General features: G+C 40.4%; 1 protein-coding gene across 1 annotated transcript in view; it reads left to right on the top strand.

Annotated features, from left to right (window-relative positions):
* Window positions 1-19130, top strand: part of PIEZO2 (piezo type mechanosensitive ion channel component 2) — a 322465-nt gene that overhangs the window by 169708 nt on the left and 133627 nt on the right. The window contains exon 5 of the mRNA XM_059815888.1: window positions 9570-9732. Coding sequence (XP_059671871.1) covers window positions 9570-9732 — 163 coding nt within the window. The remainder of the gene's footprint in view (window positions 1-9569; window positions 9733-19130) is intronic.

Here is a 19130-nt window from a genome sequence, read left to right as displayed (position 1 = left end):
CAGGTGGGCCTTAGATAAAACCAGGGCGACAAATAAGAGATTATGAGGCACAAGGATGTAAATCAGATAGGTAAATTTACTTTCTGCTAACAACTGAGCCAGCAGTGTGCCCAGGTGGCCAAGAAGGCCAACGGCATCCTGGCCTGTATCAGAAATAGTGTGGCCAGCAGGACTAGGGAGGTGATCGTGCCCCTGTACTCTGCACTGGTGAGGCCGCACCTCGAATACTGTGTTCAGTTTTGGGCCCCTCACTACAAGTAGGACATTGAGGTGCTGGAGCGTGTCCAGAGAAGGGCGACGAAGCTGGTGAGGGGTCTGGAGCACAAGCCTGATGAGGAGCGGCTGAGGGAACTGGGGTTGTTCAGCCTGGAGAAGAGGAGGCTGAGGGGAGACCTCATCGCTCTCTACAACTACCTGAAAGGAGGTTGCAGAGAGGTGGGTGTTGGTCTCTTCTCCCAAGTGATGAGTGACAGGACAAGAGGAAATGGCCTCAAGTTGTGCCAGGGGAGGTTCAGTCTGGATATTGGGAAAAATGTCTTTACTGAGAGAGTGGTGAGACACTGGAATAAGCTGCCCAGGGAAGTGGTGGAGTCACCCTCCCTGGAGGTGTTCAAGGAACGTGTGGATGAGGCACTGTGGGACATGGTTCAGTGGGCATGGTGGTGTTTGTTGGTTGATGGTTGGACTTGATGATCTTATAGGTCTTTTCCAGCCTTAGTGATTCTGTGATTCTGTGATTCTGTGATTCTGTAACTGCAGCACACGTGCAGTCAGCAACCCAGTGAGATTAAAGGGCAATGAAGCTTAAAGTTGAACAGGGTATTTTTAATAACTTAATGAGGAAATAATGCATTTCTAACACATTGAAACCAAAAGGTGAAAACTGGAAGGTTATTACTCTATGTCATTTCTAACAGCATGCTACAGTAGTCTAGGTACTTAGCAAAAAGAACAGCAACCTCATGTCACTTAGGTACCTACAGACTAATAGATGCTATGACAAGTAAAGGAGTGTCATGAAATTGAAGGAAGAAAGCAATGGCAGAGCAATCTCTAATTGAGGCTTCATAGTTACTAAGTGTTAGATTTTACATCTCAGATATGTTCTCTTTGCTAACTGCATGTGAGGAGAAATTTTCTCTGCACTTGGACATTCTTGCGCCTCTGAAGCGTGTCATCGTGTCACGTTGATCTGATGGTCTGGGCTGCCTCAGCAATGTCATAAGGTCCTCTCAGAAGTTGTCTCCATTCAGTAGGAATCTTATTTATCCAACTGTTTGTGTTAGGTTTTTAGGAAGCTTGTTTCCTGCCACCCCTTGCGCTTATTTTCTTTTCAGCTAAATTAATTTCGGCTAACTTTTCTCATGCCATTTAACCTAGGGTTTCAAAGGAAACGAACATCTGATAGAAGGTATTTTATGGCCTGCGTTGTTTGAGCACTTGAGTTGTGAGAGTGTTGTCAGTGTTTTTCTTGGCACGGCCCAGCCTCCTGCAGTACCGTGGTAGCTGGGAGCAATACAGTGGTAAACCCATCAGCAGCAGAATGTGAGCCAGTCTTTGTTTTAATCTGGAGAGCAATCAGCATTGCAATTAGTATCCAGAAACTCTCTAGGACGCATGCTTAACGGTTTGGCTTTGTGTTTTATTTTGTTTTTGTTGGTTTTCGTTCATGAATAAATCATGGGACATCTCCAAATAGCAATTGGCACATGAAACACAAGGAAGTCTGTGGCCAGTGGAGTACTAACGTACCATGTACAGGGTCTTACCACCCTGCTGCAGTGTGCTGACAAAGGGCATCCAGCTTGGGGGTAAAAGGAGGAGCACTTGACTTCAGCTCCTTTTTGCCCTATTTGGATCTGAGGAATCCTGTCCTTTTCAATGCTCAGCCAAGGTAAGAGTCTCCCACACTGGCAAAACACTACCACAGTTACCTCCCATACCTGAGAAAGGTCTTTGGTGGCCACACGTCCCAGCCATTGAGTAGATAGCCTCAAGCGGTGCAGGGAACTAGTCCTCTCCCCTCCCACATGTACATGGGGAGTTTGCCACCCAGGAATTGTATCATATGCTCCATTTGCAGAAAAATAAGAAGCGACATCTCAAGGCATTGGTACATTTAGTTTGCCACTGATTTCTACAGCTCTGTGTTTTCAGCTTGATGCTGTAGAATTCAACAAAGTGCACCAAGGGTAAATCAGGATGTTCCTTTTGGCCAGCTTTAACAAAAATCAGCTGTGGGGGGTGAGGAGAGATGTTGCACGCATGCCCCTGATGGCTGGAGCCTGCTTCCCGCAATGCCCATGTGCTTTTGCCTTTAAACCACTGGGATTTTCAAGCAGGTGATGGTGGGGAAGGTTAGAGGTTGCCTTCTGTCCTGTCCCACTTGACGCAGCGAAGAGAAAGATGGGCATGTCCATAGTAGGCAGGGTAGACTGGAAGCTGTTTCATGTGGAAGAATTGAGAGTCTTGGTGAATGGCCCCATCCCTGCAAATGTGGCACTTGGGTAGTTTTGAATTAGGGATGGGGCTGGGGGGGTGGACGGATCCCCCATGCACTCGCTGAAGCGCAGTGGGCACTCCAGCTTGAACTGTGGCATTTCCTAGTGGCTGCGTGCCTTTCCTCTGTATCAAGGGTAATCTGGCTTTGCAAAATGACAGTAATTTACAATGTCGCTTGCTGTAATTGGGGGAAATATTATTCCTTCCTCATCTACAGCTGACTGGAAAATCTAGATATGTCTTTTTCTTACTGTGATTATATTATATGCTGGCTATAGAATGAAATAAAAAGCAGTTTGAAATGATCTGTTCATGCTCCAAACAGTGAAAGCTGCAGAGAGAGGGAGCAAATATGTTTTGAAATAACCACTGAACGTCAGCCTGCTTCAGTCTTTTCAGCACTTTCTTTTAGTCAGGAATATTGTGGAACATATGGATATCTGTATGCCTTTATGTAAACACTTTGCTGTCAGTCACCAAGTATTTATGAGCATTATGGACAGATTTAACTGTGAATGTTTTGCAGTGATCAGTGAATACTGAATTAGTGCTTTAGCCAAATCCCTATATAATGTGTGCGTAAGTGAGAAGCAAGTGAGAAGTGTACATACTCGCTCACAATGGAAAGTCTCTTTGAAGATTTCAGACCAAAATGCACCTACAACTGAGGTGTCCTCAGGTCCCTTCTGCTCACTTTGGCTCTGCCTCCATCTGGGATCACGTTCCCACTTGGACCTGAAATAATTTGTGCTGCGGATGGGCTTGTTATTTCCACAGCGCTGTGGGGGCTGGCGTGCGCGGCACCGTGGGTGTGGAGGGGAATGTGCTCACTTCCCCTTGGCTGTGCAACATCAGTCCTGCTTCACATTTGGAGCTGCGGGACACGGGCAGAGTGAGCTGGATGTTGTACTGTCACGAGTCTGGCAGTAGCACAGCTGAGTGCTTTGCGTGATAGCTGCTAAATCTCAGCTACATTTTCTGTCTTCTGCATGCTGCCCTGGGCAAGCTGCAATTTGCCCTTTTTTAGAAGATCAATGAACAACAAGAAACAGTGGGTCCTTTAAAAAAGAAAAATTGGCATGAACCAACATTTTACACATTGCACATATCCATAATTTCTTAATGTTGAATGTTTTATGCAAGCAATGAGGCACCAAAAACTTGGCAATATGCATTTAGTTTCAAATAGCTGCTCTCACTCTGCATAGCAGTGGAAAGCAAATGTTTGGTTAATACATGGTTAAGCACTTTTGCAATACAGAAAGTGTTCTTCATTGCAAGGTATCTTTCCTGAGAAAGCTTTTAAGTGTGCTTTTGGTTTTTGAATCCGTGAAGACATAGTTTGTAAGCAGTGATTAAGATTTTACAAATACTTCAGGATCCCTCTGAACTTGTATGTTGGGTAGGTCAGTGCATGCTAGATATTTTTGCAAGTAGTTTTCCGTGCATTTTTGCTTCCCTCTTCCTCCCACTCTTTTACTTTGCATGACCAAAATTCTCTCAAAGTATTCTCTCTTCAGGTATTTTGGGTGAAACACATGGCATGCTCTGCATAAACCGAGAGGACAGTCACATTAAGGCAGTGCAGGATTAAGAGGGATCATGCACAGCCCTGTGGATATTAATATTACTAAGTTTGTATTTTATTTTTATAACATAATTTATTTCCAATTTGTGGCTGAGCATGAGGTAAGGAAAGGACTAAAGGCAGGCCTACCAGCGCTCAGCAACTCACATACTTTACCCACAGCGGAGGTTTGCCCTGAGGGTTCTATCAAGGTTGCCATGTGAACCAACATCATATCTAACTTGTCTTTTGAACCAGCAGGGACAAGTCGTGCCAGCATGAATATAGCCTGTGAGCGTCCTGTGTTCACTGAAGTGCTGGTTGTGGCTCAGACCAGGTCTGTAGTCCTCAAACCCAGGTAAATTAAGTGTGAGTTTCCCAGCAGAGAGCACAGAGGCAGACATTTCATCCTTAGTTCGAACTGAGAGAGGACAAGGGGCCTCTTTAACTTGTTTCCAGCTGCAACCATCCCCAGGACCCACTTCCAACAGCAAGGATCAGCAAGCACATCTCTAAAGCAATCTGCTTTCTAGCCTTTGGTACCCTCAGAGTTTCCGCTATTTTGGGATCATAGAGAGGATACTAGTGATAAACAAATGAATCATTCACAGTACCGCATAGCACCTATGTGATTCTTGGGTCTGATTTGCCTCCAATTCAGTTGATTACAGTTGCAGATGAAGCCCATGGGAATTGTGCTGTAAACATCTATGGTGATGCATAAATTACTCTGAAATATTAGACCCACTTGGAAATATCAGCTGTCTCACAGTGACCAAACAAGATGAATGGAAAGTATTAGCATGTATGCATCTCTTCTTCCTTAGTTTATCATCAGTAAACTGTTAATACAGTGTTACCTAATTGCAGTTTTATTAAATCAATCAATTAGAAAGTAAACAGATGCTATAGAAAACCCCTGAGGGGAGAAAAGATGCAGTGAATGTAGTATGCAGTGAATAAGGTTTTTGAGAAATTTTTAAAACTATGATAAAAAATAAAGTTTAAAATACTTCGTTTTCCCAGTATTCAATTTAAAATGAAGCTTTTTACAGGGCTTTAATCTGGAGGCATTTTTTGATTTACCGATTAACATAAGCTTAACATTGTGATATATTGCTGATGCTGAATTCATTTGAGTTCTGTTTAAGAAAGGCTGGTTGTTCTTTTTTTCCTGGGTCATTGCAATTTCAATGCTAATAGTGCTGCTGCTTTTCTGGTTTTATTCTGTAAACCTGAAATAAAGAGCTAGGTAATGTGTCTGCCATTCTAAAGAAATGAAATCAGACCAGGTAAGGCAGTATTAACTCTTCACTGTTCACCAAAGCTTTGTGCGTTCAGTAGAAGATGAATAATTCTAATTTGTGAGAAATGGTTGTTCTAGAAAGGAAAAAAATGAAAATTTTATTTTCAGAAAACTCAAATGCTGATTTCTCGAGCATGAAGCAAGAATGTAATGTTTAAATTACGCTGGCTTCGCTTCTTCAAGGCATTTCTTTTTTGTTTGACTGCTAGTGAGTGTACATGAAGTAAGAGAGCAGTTTTAACCTGTATGTCCCCAGCTAACTCTATTCTCAATGCAGATAAACTGGGGAATTTTGCCTGGTAATTGCTTTAGCACCAATGAACTTCAGAAATGGACCAGGTTCACACAGTCCTAGAAAAATTCTGTATAAACACAGAAAATGAAGATGATCTCTTTCTAAAGTAGTTTAAATTGAAAGTATACAGCTGAAAACAACAGGGGAACACAGATTGACTGATGAGGAAACTGCTGTATTAGGGGTCTGTTGATATGATAAAACAGTTTCACATATTGATGCAAAACTCATAAAATCCTTTTTGTCCTACAGAGGAACTCTTGCAACCCTAACTGTAGTAGTACCTTGTCTTAAAAAATATGTGCAATGTAATTTATTTGGTCAGGGAAAAGTAGAAAAGCATTTCAAACCCCTAACTTTTTTTTTTTTGGGGGGGGGGGGGGGAGGGAGGGTGGTCCTGTTTTCTTTTGCATCCTGTAAGAAAGAATGAAAGAGGGGGAAAAGTATTCTAAAGCTGCTGTTTACTGTAATTACATTTCAAAACATGTTTCTGGCTGAGCTATAAGCTTCAATCAGAGGTCTCTATTGCAATTAAAGTTTCCCTGTAGGTAAATTATTTAGTTTAGGTGAATAAATGATGCTGTACTAGTTGTAGATCAAGAGCTATGACCAATTCATTGTACACTGTGATTCTTGCAGGGATTAAAAAAAGCTGTTTCTCCAGGAGATCTCCTGAATAGGCTTCCTGTGCTTCTGTTTTAACTTCATCATTAGAGAGCCTCTTTTGGAGCAAAGAGCACAATGCGTAGACTGTTATCAAATGCAAAATAAGACCATGTGTGAATGCTCAAATAAAGTGAGAAATGTTTGTGGAATGATTGCAGTATTTACCATTCTTTTTTGTACTGCCAGAGATAACAAGTGGGAATAACTGATTTTTGTTCTAGCTGTTGCTGTGAAAAACTGGGAAGCGAATTGCTTGGGGTCGAATGAAGCAGTTTATTATTCTCCTTTACAGAAGAATGTACATTTCTCTATTTTCAAGTGATCTTTTGTTTCCTTTTTAATTATCACACTGAGGTCAATTTGTTTTCCTTTTCATGGGGAGATGAGGACAGCATTCGTTTGTGAACAGTTTTGGTGAATAAACTATTCATGTGCAGAATTTTTCCCTCCTCTGTGGTTAAGTATCACTGTTCAGTCTCTCTATCGCTAGCCTGAACTGTACATTACATCTTTCACAACAACATGCTAAATGATTTATTTTGAAAGATCAGAAGCACTTGGTTTGGGTTAGTGGAAAGAAATGTGAGCCGAGACAGAGGCAGTGCTCCCGCAGGGCTCTCCCCTTGTTCTGGGGAGTGGGATACATGAAGGAAGACCCAGTGTGGCTCCACGGGAGTACAATGTGAGGAAGGAGAACCTGGTGCAACTAAGAAGTGCTGGTATTTGAAGGTTACCACCTTTTAATTTGTTCATATGTGAGTGGCTGAATCTGATGGACTTGTGCTTTAAGTTCAGAAGCGATGCAAAATTAATTTTAGATGGGACTCCATACCTGTGTGCAGAAAAAGCTCACTTACAGAAGTATTACATAGAAGTAATCTGATCCATTTTTCAATATGAGACTAGCAAATATATACTGTTCTTACACTAACTAATACCTGATTCAGGGTTTTTTTCCAACTCTTTCTAAAAAATGACTGAGTGATACTTTCAGAATCAAGAATTCAGACTTTGTTGCCACTTATTTAATAAAACCACTTTAATAGGCAGGTTTCAGCATAACGTTCAGTATGAGTGAAACTCATTCATTATTGTTATTGTGAATTGTGGGTACACTGTTGTTGGGAATTAGATTCATTAAACATGTACTTTTTACTGCTTTCTGCCAAAGGAGAAAGTGCAGACTCAGTGCCTTGACTAGCTAATCTTCACTGACAGTAAGAGCTACGGTACTGTAAAATGAACTGACACATGTCAAGCCTGTATTTTCTGTAATGTTAAACAGATTGGCTATGCTGTCATATGTCAGTTGACTCTACAGCATGCTTTGCTTGAAGCAGCAGCACAAGAAACATGCAAGCAATCCAGCAAGGATTTTGCCGCCTAACTTTACAAGCCTTTCAATGATTTACTTAATTTTTTTCTCTGCTTCAGTACAACTTGAAGCCATTAGCAAAACATTTTCAAGCTATTTAGCTGCCGTATAGTGCATGACTATTCAGGGTTAATCTATAACAGCAAGGAGCATCAGAGGAGGAAGTTTTCTGGTTGCATGATTGCAATTTCTTTCTTTTTGTTTTACAGGAAGCTGCAATTTCAAATTCTAAGTTGTTTTCCTTAGGCAGCACCTTGTCGGTTTATTCTGTGTCTGTGTCTTGAGCATGGGAGGAAGAAGAACTACAGCTTGAATTTTCCCCCTCCAGTTTTGAACCAATTCAGTAGTACTTCTGGGTCCATTTCATAATTGTGCTACAGGACAGCGTCCCACAGACCTGCACAGTGCTCACTGCTTCCAATGATACACTCATTTGTACCTGTTGAAACAAACATTAAAGCTAGCTTACCTTATTCCCACTTTGGACATATGTTATTTTGCAAGATATACAGCATTGGAAAAGCTGGGTCAGCAGCAGTGATGGAAATGTAGGATTTGATCTTGGACATATGAGCAGGCCAACATGATTCCTGACAGTGTAATCACATTAGAGACTTTTTAGATACTCTAGATCTGCCGTTAATCGCAGCAGTTTCAGGTAACTCCTTCACAAATAGCTTTTTTTTAGGCTTCCAAGCTGCTAGTGTTATGATAAAGAAATGCCAGAGGTGATCTCTTTTTTGCATCTATAAAACAACCTATTAAGGTTTTCTACCAGTTCAGGCTATGAAGAGCTAGTCTAGTGCGCGCACCTATGCCCAAGGAGCTATACAGATGCCTAACCTGTCCTCAGAACTGATTATGGACACAAAGCCCTATAAAAAATTAAATGAAAAATGGAGCTGCATATTTAAAATGTGTTAACTTCAAGATTGGCAGGTATATGCTGTACACTTTCAAATAATTAAGATTATATCCTCTCATTAATAGTTAAAAGTTCAGTAAGTCCATGCAGCAGCTTAATAAAATGTTCATTGTGCCACTAAATCTGAATCCAAGCTCTCCATTCTAACAGTGAACCAAATTCAGACACCACATCCAAACCCATAAAGTCATATTTCTCAGCCTAAACAATTAAAACTGCACAATGAAGCAGTGCAATTTTTTTCCTACATAAAATTCATCCAGCCTTACAAACCTTTTGTAGGAGAATAAAGGTTTTCTTGGCGGGGACCTAACACTTCAATTAGTATTTAACTATTTGTACTTAAATATTGGTACTTAAATACCCAAAAAGGTATTTAAGAGGTCTGGTTGAATAAAATGTATTAACAGCTAACATAATAAAACACATTAAAATATTACAGACTCTCTGGTTATTCCTCTGTGTGCCAGGGCACATTTAGGGATGACATGAATGCTATCTTGTCTTTGCTTGACCTCACTGGTGGAGCTGGATGCAGTTGTTTTTGCAAAGGATGCTGGTAAAGGGATTGTGATTTATGCACATGGATCTTCTAGGAAATCAGCTGAAATCTTTCTTGTTGAATCTGAAGGTCGTTCCTGTGTTGCTCTCCACAAAATGGATTCAGAACTGGGTTTATCAAAGTTCTAAGTATCACTAAAATAAAGTATGTGAACTCCCAGTGAATAATCACTTATTCTGTACTTCTGGAGAGCAAAAATATCTCTCTAGAGTTCCTTGATCTTCTTCATATTTCCCATATTGTGAAGCTTTCTTATTACTGGGGTTTGGGGGTTTTTTCTTTGCCTTGAGCTAATTTTCTGTTCCAGTTGAAAATATCATTAGAAGTAACAAATGTTTCTTTGTTTTTTTGTTTTTTTTCATCCCATACAGTGTGAAAGGAGCAGATGCTGGCAACGTGATCAGACTATTTGTACCAGATATTGGGATGTTCATTGCTAGTCTGACAATATGGCTCATCTGCCGCAACATGTTTCAGAAGCCAGTTACTGAGGATGCAGCACAGTGCAACATGCAATTTGAAAATGAGGAAATGGTATCAAATACACATTTCTATCTGTATGGCTTTTAGCTAATAGTGAGCTTTGGCATTGCTGACTGAGATGTATTCTGAAATGGTTTCATGAGCATGGGGTATGTTAAGAAGTGAACTTACTTTCAGGAAACTAAACAATTGTTTTTAAAGTGGAAAAGCTAAAGTAGTTATCTTGAGAAAACAAAGCAGAATATGAAAAGTGGTACATATGCTGCTGGATTTTTCAAATAGTTTTGAGTTAAGAAATGATCATGACAGTCGATCACAAGTTGTTTCTTCACCAGAGAGCTGCTGGTTAAGTCTGACAGTGCTGTTTCACTACATACATTGCTCAGTTTCTTAGATAGCAGCCATATTTCCAAACTTGTTATCCAAGAATAACAGCAACATCTGAGTGATTATCAGAAATTACTCTTAGGAGAAGGGAAGAGAGACTGTATTACATTCATGGAAGGAATTATCTAAAACCGTCGTCATACTGAGTGAGCTTGAGCATAGTTTTGGGAAGTGTTGATGTGTTTGCTGTGTATTTTATCAGAGGGAAGAAGAATGGCAGAGATATCGAATGCAGAAAAATCCTCAGCAAGAGGGGAACAATTTTATAATATAAAAAGCCGCAGTGGGACTTTAGCCCAGGGTGCAGAGGAATTCCTACTACTAATCTTAACATGTTTTTTATCAGACTGTCTAGCATGCCTTGGGTCTCATTTTCTTTCTTGTTTTATGTGGAATGGTTTTTTCTTTACTCTCAAAACTCTGGTTTTAGGGGAGACAGTTGCAACTTGCTAATTTCAAATAGACATTGCACTTTGAAGTGGGTGAAGTATTTAGGGGGATCAGATGCCCATTTTGGTGCCACTACAGAGAGGAAAAAAAGCCTTTCTGCATGTTGCCATGTTGTCTGGATTGTGGTATTGCCAGAAGATGGTCGAGTTTCATGCACATGAGAGATCAGCATCAGGACTCTGCTTTATACTCAGTTGTTTGTAATTCTTATGGGCTCTCATGGTGGCTGAGGATTGCCTGAAGATTGCAGCTTTCAACTACACATTGGAGGATATGTAGGCCTCGGTCTGATGAGCATACGCAAGGTCTTGCTGTGTCTCCTGTTTTATCAGCCAGTTTTATCAGCTTTAAATCTGCTTTATCATTGGAACTGTGCAAAATGGATTTAGCAGTAGGCTAGAATCTGGGGCTATACCCATAAGGATACGCGTTTGAAGTATTAAGAAGTGTGGCTAATTGGTATGTTTTGCGTTCAGCCTGTCTCTCTTAAAAGAGTTGCATTTTACCAAAGTAGGCTCTAACAGACTTCTTTGAAGCAGAGTGTAGCTTTAAATTGGGTTGGTCCTAGACTGGCTACCTCAAGGCAATCCACCAATGCAACTAAATGGACCAGAATGTTCCACAAAGGAAGAGCATGGGGGAGAAGAAAGAGAAAACTTTGACCGCAAAGAAATATCGATACTGGAAAAATGGAAGTCTGCGTAAATATATTTTACTTCTTCACATCAAAACCCAGCAAATATTATTTATGTTCTGTAAATGGTATGTATTATAGATTATCTAATGAACTCAGCAGCTGTGTTTAGATTTAGTGACACCCAAAACTCACAAGAATTTTTTTTAAAAAGGGGTGATATTTACTGTCATGTGAGGTGAACCCCAATGCTTTAAGAAATTGTGATCTTCACAGCTGAAATGATGAATTTGCATTACAATAACCTGCTTGTTATTTAAGATGGAGTGAAATGGAGAGTGGAAAATTAAATACCTATTAAACATATTTTTCCAACTTCAGCTTTCTCTTCGTAGGTGTCTGCACATAACATCCTGGAATCATTTCTGCTAGTTAGGAGGAGGCTGCAGAAGCAGCTGAATCTGCTAGGAATATGTATTTGGCAGGACTGACTGTTAGGAACCTAATGCATATGCAGAGCTTGCAGCTGAGTGTCTGAATTTGGGAGAATATTGGCATGATCTCAAATGAGTCCAAACTCTGGGTTTCATATGATAATTTTCATTTCTTCCTTGGTAGAGTCCACTGGAAAAGGGAAAACTAAGTAAGTGATCAGTTCTTTGAATTCTGCATTAGCTGGCTGATGCCTGTGGCTGCATGTTGTTGTGGCTCTCTGCTGATGCTGTAACTCCATTGAATTAGAAAATGCAAAATGAGTTGCAGCAATAACTGCCCTACAAACAAACGCTTCAGGAGAAGTGTTGAGCTTGGTACTGTGCCTCCAAGGAAAATAGTCCTGAGTTAGTTAGACCAGCCCCGTAGCCAATTCCAGAGTTGAAGGGCTTTTGCTGAGAGTCCCTGCAACCAGTCATCAGAGATTCATAGTATGAGATTTTGTTAAGAATGCATCAGCTGATTCGAACAGGCTCAACAGAGCCGTAAGAGAGGTGACGTTTCAGGTTGCTAGATGCCTAGCCACAGGTGGCTCTATAAATCAAGAAATCAGCACTGCGACTTCCAGGCAAAAGCAGAGAGTTTGTCTTGCAGCTTTGCCTTTTTGCATGAAATTATTTACATTGAGTGATTCTCAGACCTCTTTGCTTTGGGGGAGAGTGAAATACTATGGAAATAGGCTTAATTAAAAAAGAAAGGTTGATCTATCTACTCCTTCCAAAATTTATGTGTAAGAAAACCTGTTAAATAATTGTTTTAACACTTCTAAAAGTGACCTTTTCAAAGCTCTGTGTGAATCCATCAAATTTCAGTTGTTACAAGGATATGCTGAAAAAATGCCTGGAGTTGAGTAGCAGTTTGTGATACTCAATTTTGTGCTGTACTTTGTCATGGCAGTAGCCTCCAGAAACCAGCTGTAGAGTACAATAGATCAGATGATTGCCTGTGGATTGAGATGCAATTCAAAATAAGAAAAAGTATCAGAATCCAAATTAAAGACAACAAGGATTCGTTGAAAAATGGATGTCCTTCTTCATTACACTGCATCCAACTTTAAGGGAAACAGCTCTCCATCAGAAAAGTATATTCTACAGAACAGAGCTGGGGGAGGAGGCTGTAAGGCAGTGAGAGACTCTCAATTATTTGTAAGTAACGCTATCCCAGGAATAAGCAAAGAGTGTGGTTTTAATTAACAGTGAGTCATGAAGTAGGAAGGTCTGCCAGATACTAGGCTGCAGTCCAACTCATTACCACCCCTAAATGGTTGCACACTTGGAGCAAATGTGTCTGCAGGCCTTTTTTATTAGGGCTCAGAAAATTTAAAGCAGGTGAATTCAGCTGGAGACAGGCCCAGATTGCAAATGCCGAAAAGCACAATGCCAGTCACAAGGTGTAAAAGGTGGAAGAAAGTAAGAAAGAACAGTTAACTCCCAGCTGCAGCTGAAAGTACGGCATTTTTGATTTGGTGCAGATGGTGGTTTATATGGCAAAATGCAGATACAGTATATACAGTCTGATAGGTATTAGAAAGGAAGTAGCTTTTTTTGAGACTGTGGATGAATTGCCTGATATTGTAAGTGATGGGGGGGAGGGGTGGGAGGGAGAAAATCCTTCTGAGATTGCACAACCTAAACTTTAGAAGAGGTGTTGATTTTAATTGAAATATATGATTGTAGTCTTCAATGCAACTTCCTCTCACGGCACTTGTTGCCTTGCCCATTCAAGCTTGTTTCTCCTCCACCGTCTTCTAGAAAGCAAATGGGACCACTGAGTTTGTGCTTTGTCCCATAATCTGAGACAAGCTTGATCCCAGAGCTTCCACCCCTCCTCTTGACTGTGCAGGCAGAGATTTGTTTGGGATCTTAAAAAGAAAAAAAAAAAAAAAAAAGAGAAAATTTTTTTAAAATAAACTAAGGTTTGGGAAGAATGTGAGGAAAGCTTGGCTTGGAGTCAAGATATTGGACTGGAGTCAGGAGGACCAGCATGGTTCCCACTTTGGCCACAAACTTGGTTTGTGTCCTCAAGCCTATTACTTCATCTGTCTCTCAGCTTCTGTGTCCCTTGGCAAGTAGGAACAGGCATAATGCTTGCTTTCCTAGCTTTGTCTTTCTAAACAGTGACAGGGCTGTTCATCCTATGCCTACATTGGGCACGTAGTACATTGAGAGCTCCCTTTTGTCCAGATCTCCAAGTGTGACTGCAAAACTTACAGGGCAGAGTAGATAGGCTCTGAGACCTACACACATCTTGTGCCTTGTCCAAGGACTTCCTAGTCTAGAAATTGCCCATTTAGACAGGCATCCTCATCCTAAAAGTAGCTGCTACCTGCTGGATAAGGACAATAAGCAAGTAAGGGAATACCCTTTTTCCCCACCTCCAACATTACAATTTATCCTGATCTCTCCTAGTGAAAGATTGGCTTTAATCCTAAAACATGTGGTTTCAAATCCCTTCCAAAAAATGTTGTTGTTAATTATAGCTACTCAGAATAATCTTGTTAAACATATAATTATCTAGACCCTTTTAAAACCTCATTAATTTCTTGGCTTCAGTGGCATCATGAAGCAAGGACTTCCACAATTTAATAAGTGCCCTCTGATTTTATTTTAAATTTAACACTCTTTAATTTTATGGAAGGTCTCTTGTATTACATGTTTAAAACAGAGCGAGATGGTATAAGGGAAATCAAATGTATTTATTATCTTGCATATTTGTCCTTTTAAAGGTAAGAAATCCTTGTTCTTTTTTCCATTTCTTTTGTTTCGATTACTTTTTTCTGAACCATCTATAGTTCGGCAATATTCTCTTGAGCTACGGGGAATATCAATGCCCCAGCATTTCAGGCAAGGTCTTATTGTTGATTTGAATGATGCTATTACGACAGTCATTGTTAGATTCAGAGATTGTTGGACAATTCTACTAATGTATCACCTACCTTGATGTCCTGTAAAACATGGATAATTAGTTCAGCTTAGAGCACAGCTCTGAGAAAGATCTGATGTCCCAGTCCTTGTAGTTGCTAACACCTTGCCAGTTTTCTTGCCTTCAGATGTGGAGATCTCCTTTGAGCTGTTTACAGTGGTGCTCATGACCCTATCTAGAAGGCCATACCATTTTTCTTAAAGCCTTGAATGGGTATATTGTTCCTGAGATTATTTATTGTTTTGTGTTTATCTTCATTTAATTTTCTTTTACCAGTATCAAACATTCTCCTAGCTTCATTAGCTCTCACTGACGTGGGACCCTCTGACCCTGACTTCTCTAAACATCTTCCCATATGCAACTTCTGCTCTTTGAATACTCGCTTCTCTTCAGAGATAGCAAATGATGGCTATTGTGGAAAACATTGTGGAAAATACTATAGGTGATAAAGAGGGAAAAAGAAAGTCTTAGAGAGGGTTGGAACTTCTTGGCTTCTTTTAGCTTCTTGACGACACCTCTTTTTTTCCTCTTCTTTTTTCTTTTCATTGGCATCTCTATTTAGCGTGGCATTTGCTTACCTTTTCTAACTGGTTATAAATATTTCTTTGGTTTTGACCTCTGGAGAACAGGTCTAAACCCAATTGGTCTTACTGTGCTTTGAATGCGGTGTAAGTAGGATTTAATACCTTATTTCTGTGGTTTAAAGAAAGTAGGTGAGGCTCCCTTACCGCTTTGCTTGCAATGCTTGTAGTGGTGAAGTTTGCCAGACCTTACCCAGCTGCCTCCCTCAGTAACAATTCTAATGCATCACGTCTTAACAAGGGTCAAAAGTTTACAAGTTACATTAGCTTCTTGGTTTGATGCACTTGTCTTTGGATAAGTCTTAACATAAATATGTAATTATACTACAACAGTGCCTCAGCTACATAATGTTACATAGTGCAATACATAATGTATTACCAAGTGCTGTTAACCTATTCAGCATGAAACTTTAGCATGCACCTGTCCTGTTTTGCTTAGAAACATGGCAGATGTATGATGAAATTCTTGTGGCAGCTCTTCACTGGGCTTACTGGTTTGCTCGTCTAACAGTCCTCAATTCCAAATTTTGACATACAGAGGTGATAACCAGGAGATCAAAATACTGGAATACTATTGCCTTCGGACAGCCTAAGTGATGAATAACAGTACAAGAAGGAATCTCTTGGGTCATGGAATTCAGTCTGCTGCTGCAGGCAGCTGTATCACACAATTTCCTCTGGAAGGTAGGAAGCACCATCTTGAAAATAGGGCAATTTTTCTTTATCCCATTTCTCCTGACAGGACCCTGTTCTGTAATTTTACTTTTCTGGTGGTTAGAAACCCTATAATTTAGGTTGTGCATGTATTCATAACTGCATTATAACCCTTTTAGTTCTTCTGCTCTGTTGATTGAATATACTGTTTTCTTCCCTAGCATTTATTTCTCTGATATTTTGGGAGAAAACCCCCATATTTATTCAAAGTCTGTTCTGCAAGACAAAAGAAGTCAAGTAATTTTGGGTCTTCTTGTAGATTAGATTTCCCATTCTCCTGTGCATCCCAGTAATCTGTGGCTCTTGAGGGTGATACTGGAGAAGTACCCAAGCCACTTCTGTATGAGCTGAGGCAATACTGCAAACAAGCACAGCACTCCAGTTGGGCTATTTATCGTGCTTCTTAGCAAGATGGATAATGGTACAATGTGTATATTTCTTGGTCCAGGAATTACTGCATATGGGTGCTGTGCTGCTTCACATACCTGCACTAGCTCATTTAGAGTTTGTACTGAATTGTGCCTTGTAATCATAAGCCAAGTCTTATTTCCTTTTCATTAAAAACCATGTTTAATCATCTCTGGCCAAACCACCGAACTCTGCCTGTGAGTTCCCCTCTCTTTTGCGTTTGGCTTATATGCCTGACAGCTTTTTGAAGTCAAGATGTAAAACTGTATTTCCGTATTAGCCAAGTGAGTCTTTTGCTGAAATCATTTGGTGTTTGCTCAGGTGTGGTAGGTACATTGGGAAGTGAAATAATCTTTGGCTCTCTCAGTACAATATCTATTGTATAAAGGATTTAATGAGTTGCCTTCCTGTTATCCTGCTTCAGAACTGTGCTTGTCTTTATTCATTTTTTATTTTTAATTTCCTCTGAATCACTAAATGCCTCTGTCCCTATGTGCTTCCAGTAAACAGCTGATCCTTTTTTGTAATGAATGACTCTTTCCCACAGGAGATTTTAGTGTGGAAGTGTATATCATTCATTACTATCAAACACTGCAAACATACTGAAAGTTACTTCTGATGGTACATCCCTGATGAGTTTATCTAATAGTGTATAGGCTTTTAACCCAAGCTTTAGCACACTTTAGATCTATCAGTGATAAAATTTTTCATTAAGATCTGTAGGACTTAAAGTTAATTTAGGATTCTTCTTTTCGGTGGTTCAGTCGTGTAGTATAAATTTTAGAATACTGTTTAAATTCCAAAATGCCTCTATCTCATTAATTTCACACCTACCAAAATGTTCATTGCAATTGTCTCACACTTGATGAGTTCAGCTGATTTAGTAGGGTCTTTCCCTAAGTCACCCAGTGCTGCTATTATAGCGTGCTGAGCTCTGAGAGTGGTTTTATTTTTCTATGCTGGCTTGCAGTCTGAAGCCCTCCCTCCATGCACACCCCCGTGTGTGTGTGGAGTGGTGTTCCCCTCTGGCTTTCTGCAGACCCACCTGAGCTCCCTTTGAGCACCACATGTATCTCACACAAGATGACCTTAAAGAAGATACTTTTGCTAGGCAGCCGCATTTCTGTAGAGCTCAAGTAGAGTGACCTGGGAATTGTTGGTGTGGAAGTTTTTGTATCTATTCTATGTCAGAAGAAGCAGAGAAATCCACTCCTTACATGCTGACACTTTCAGAACAACTATGGAGTTCTTAAATTTCTTGCAAAACTGGAAATTCAATAAATGATTACCTTAACGTGGTTTAGTATTCACTGCAGGTTAAAACTACAGTCATTTATATCCCATTAAGGGTTTGCAGTTCCTTTGATGGTAAAACAAGTAGCAGTTAAATTTCTTTTCCAGCTTTTGTACTTAGAACTGGGTCTGTCTAAAGAACATTGTGTTATTTTGGTTAATTTTTCTATATGAATTTTTACAGTATGTGCTGCTCCTAAAGGCAGGTAGAGGCAGGTAGGTAATGAATTCTTCCTACGCCTGTAACTGTCTCATTCCTAAACATAAAGGTTAAAGATCTTCTTTTTGGGGGGAAAAAAGGCTTTTTGAACAAGCTTGAAAATAGGAACTCGGTCATGTCATGGTATGTTCCATCTAGATTGAATGTACCAGCTTAGGCACTATGAAGGAAATTGAAATAAAACAATGTGGTATTAAAGAGAGAGTCTAATTCTATAGTTCAGCTAGGATTGACGCGGTTGAATCAAATAGCTTGTTTCAGATGATTCTAAACCCAACTGTTCTATGTAAGCATTAAGGTTTTTAAAATGAAAAGGAAGTCCAGAAATTTGGACGTAGTAACGACTTGAACAGACTTATTAAAGATGTCTATTAAATTGCATCTGTGCTACTCTATCACAGGTATGGAATAAAAATAGGATCTCTAATTAAAGATAAATAAATAGTTATAGGAAGTGATTTCTTCATTCTCTGCCAAAGAGAGAATCATGGCTTATGGTAACAGTGTCAGCAAGAGGCCATGAGTGTGTGCCTCAGGACATGCAAACTGCAGGGCAGCATGAAGACAATCCAACCCTCTTTAAAGAACCTGATGTGGCTATCAGGAGCAAGGGAGTCTGTGCTTAGCGCTGGGATGCTACAGCTAGAGCAGTTCCTGCAGAGCTTGATTAAAATTGCCAGAAGGAGGTCAGACTATGCGGTCTGTGTTGTGGCTCGCTCGCTCTTGTCGCCTGACGAAGTGGGCGCACCTATCTCTTCTGCAAGCAAAACCAGGCGCCTTCAAGCTAATGTAGATCTTGAAAACACTTCTCTGGTATCACCAGCAATAAACAGCAGGGTCTGCCGCACTGTACAACTCTGCCTTCGTGCCGAACCTGTGTACCTGTAGCAGTTTGCGTAAGGCTGCTGCGGGGGGTCCCAGGATGGAGCAGGCTCTGGGAAGCGGCTGGGTGCTGGGCTGAGCCCTGCAGCCCCACTGGCAATTCAGAGGCAACAAGAACGTCTTTAAATCAGGAGGTTGTTTCAGGCTCTCCTTCACAGAGGTACTTTGCAGAGCATAACCACATGACAAGCAGGTTGCCTTGGGAGCATGGCAGTGCTGCCATGCAATCTAATTGCAGGTTGCATTTCTGCCACCTGCAGTCCAGACCCTTGGAACACACAAAGTGTCATCTCGACATTAAGTTTGATAATGAGGCTCATCACTGCATCTCTATAACTTTTTTAATGTCCACATAATACATAGATGAATTGATAAATTGTGCTGACACAGCAGGATCCATTTAACCTTATTTAAAAATTCTAGAAGCAATATGTTAAAAACAGTTGGTGAATTTCATGTAACTGTA

Source organism: Gavia stellata, chromosome 3 (assembly GCF_030936135.1).
Source record: "Gavia stellata isolate bGavSte3 chromosome 3, bGavSte3.hap2, whole genome shotgun sequence".
Taxonomy (NCBI): Eukaryota; Metazoa; Chordata; class Aves; order Gaviiformes; family Gaviidae; genus Gavia; species Gavia stellata.
This window is presented reverse-complemented; position numbering and strand designations above follow the sequence as displayed.